General features: G+C 45.1%; 1 protein-coding gene and 1 long non-coding RNA gene across 2 annotated transcripts in view; one reads left to right on the forward strand and one right to left on the reverse strand.

Annotated features, from left to right (window-relative positions):
* The window catches only part of LOC106525911 (uncharacterized), a 3,637-nt gene extending 3,135 nt beyond the window's left edge, over positions 1-502 (reverse strand). Inside the window, exon 1 of the long non-coding RNA XR_001311188.1 lies at positions 11-502. This is a non-coding gene — a long non-coding RNA (uncharacterized LOC106525911). The remainder of the gene's footprint in view (positions 1-10) is intronic.
* LOC106525910 (methyltransferase-like protein 22) overlaps positions 1-698 on the forward strand; it is a gene marked incomplete at both ends in the record, with an annotated part of 5,015 nt that extends 4,317 nt beyond the window's left edge. Inside the window, 1 exon segment of the mRNA XM_014020295.1 lies at positions 497-698. Coding sequence (XP_013875749.1) covers positions 497-571 — 75 coding nt within the window.

Raw genomic sequence — 698 nt, forward strand, 5'->3', positions numbered from 1 at the left:
GCCTGGGAACCTGAGAATGTTCTGGGTTTGATCCCTGGTTCAGACCTGAGGTCTTTCTGTGTGGAGTTTGCATGTTGTCCTCGTGCTTGTGTGGCGTGTGTCGTGATGTGTACTGCAGTGGGAGGGCTTTTCCCAGGAGCTCTGCATCATGTGTCTCATGAAATATGAAAAGTGTGAGAAAAAGACTGTGCCACGAGTTGACTTTTGACTTGAGATTGAGTATGTAGGGCTCTTTAGTCAGGGAGGTGACCAAGACCCAAACTGTCACTCTGACAGACATCCAGCTTCGGTCTGTGGATAGAGGAGAACCTTCCAGATCAACAGCCTGTTTCTGCAGGACTCCACCATTCAGGCCTGTGTGGTTCAGATTTAATCGAATCGTTACAGCTGTGTCATTTCTCAACTTAAGATGATCTTAATCTAAACCTCTGGCATGACAGGTGATGGGGAATAGTTTTTGATTGTTATACATGCTTATTTTCTTTGTTTTCTGCAGGAGCTTTGGCAGTTGAGTGCAACTCGTCTTCCACCTGAAAAAGCCAAGTCTGGTTCTGACCTGCCTTCTTCTTGACCAGATGCTTCCATTCATGTGGGATGTCTGTGTGTTTTCACTGTATCAGGAGTGAAGATTATATTTAGTCTCAGCTGGGTTTAGACAGAAGAGCTGCTTTTGATATGTATCAAATGATCCTTGTCAC

The sequence above is a fragment of the Austrofundulus limnaeus genome, unplaced genomic scaffold (assembly GCF_001266775.1).
Source record: "Austrofundulus limnaeus strain Quisiro unplaced genomic scaffold, Austrofundulus_limnaeus-1.0 Scaffold248, whole genome shotgun sequence".
NCBI classification, from domain to species: Eukaryota; Metazoa; Chordata; class Actinopteri; order Cyprinodontiformes; family Rivulidae; genus Austrofundulus; species Austrofundulus limnaeus.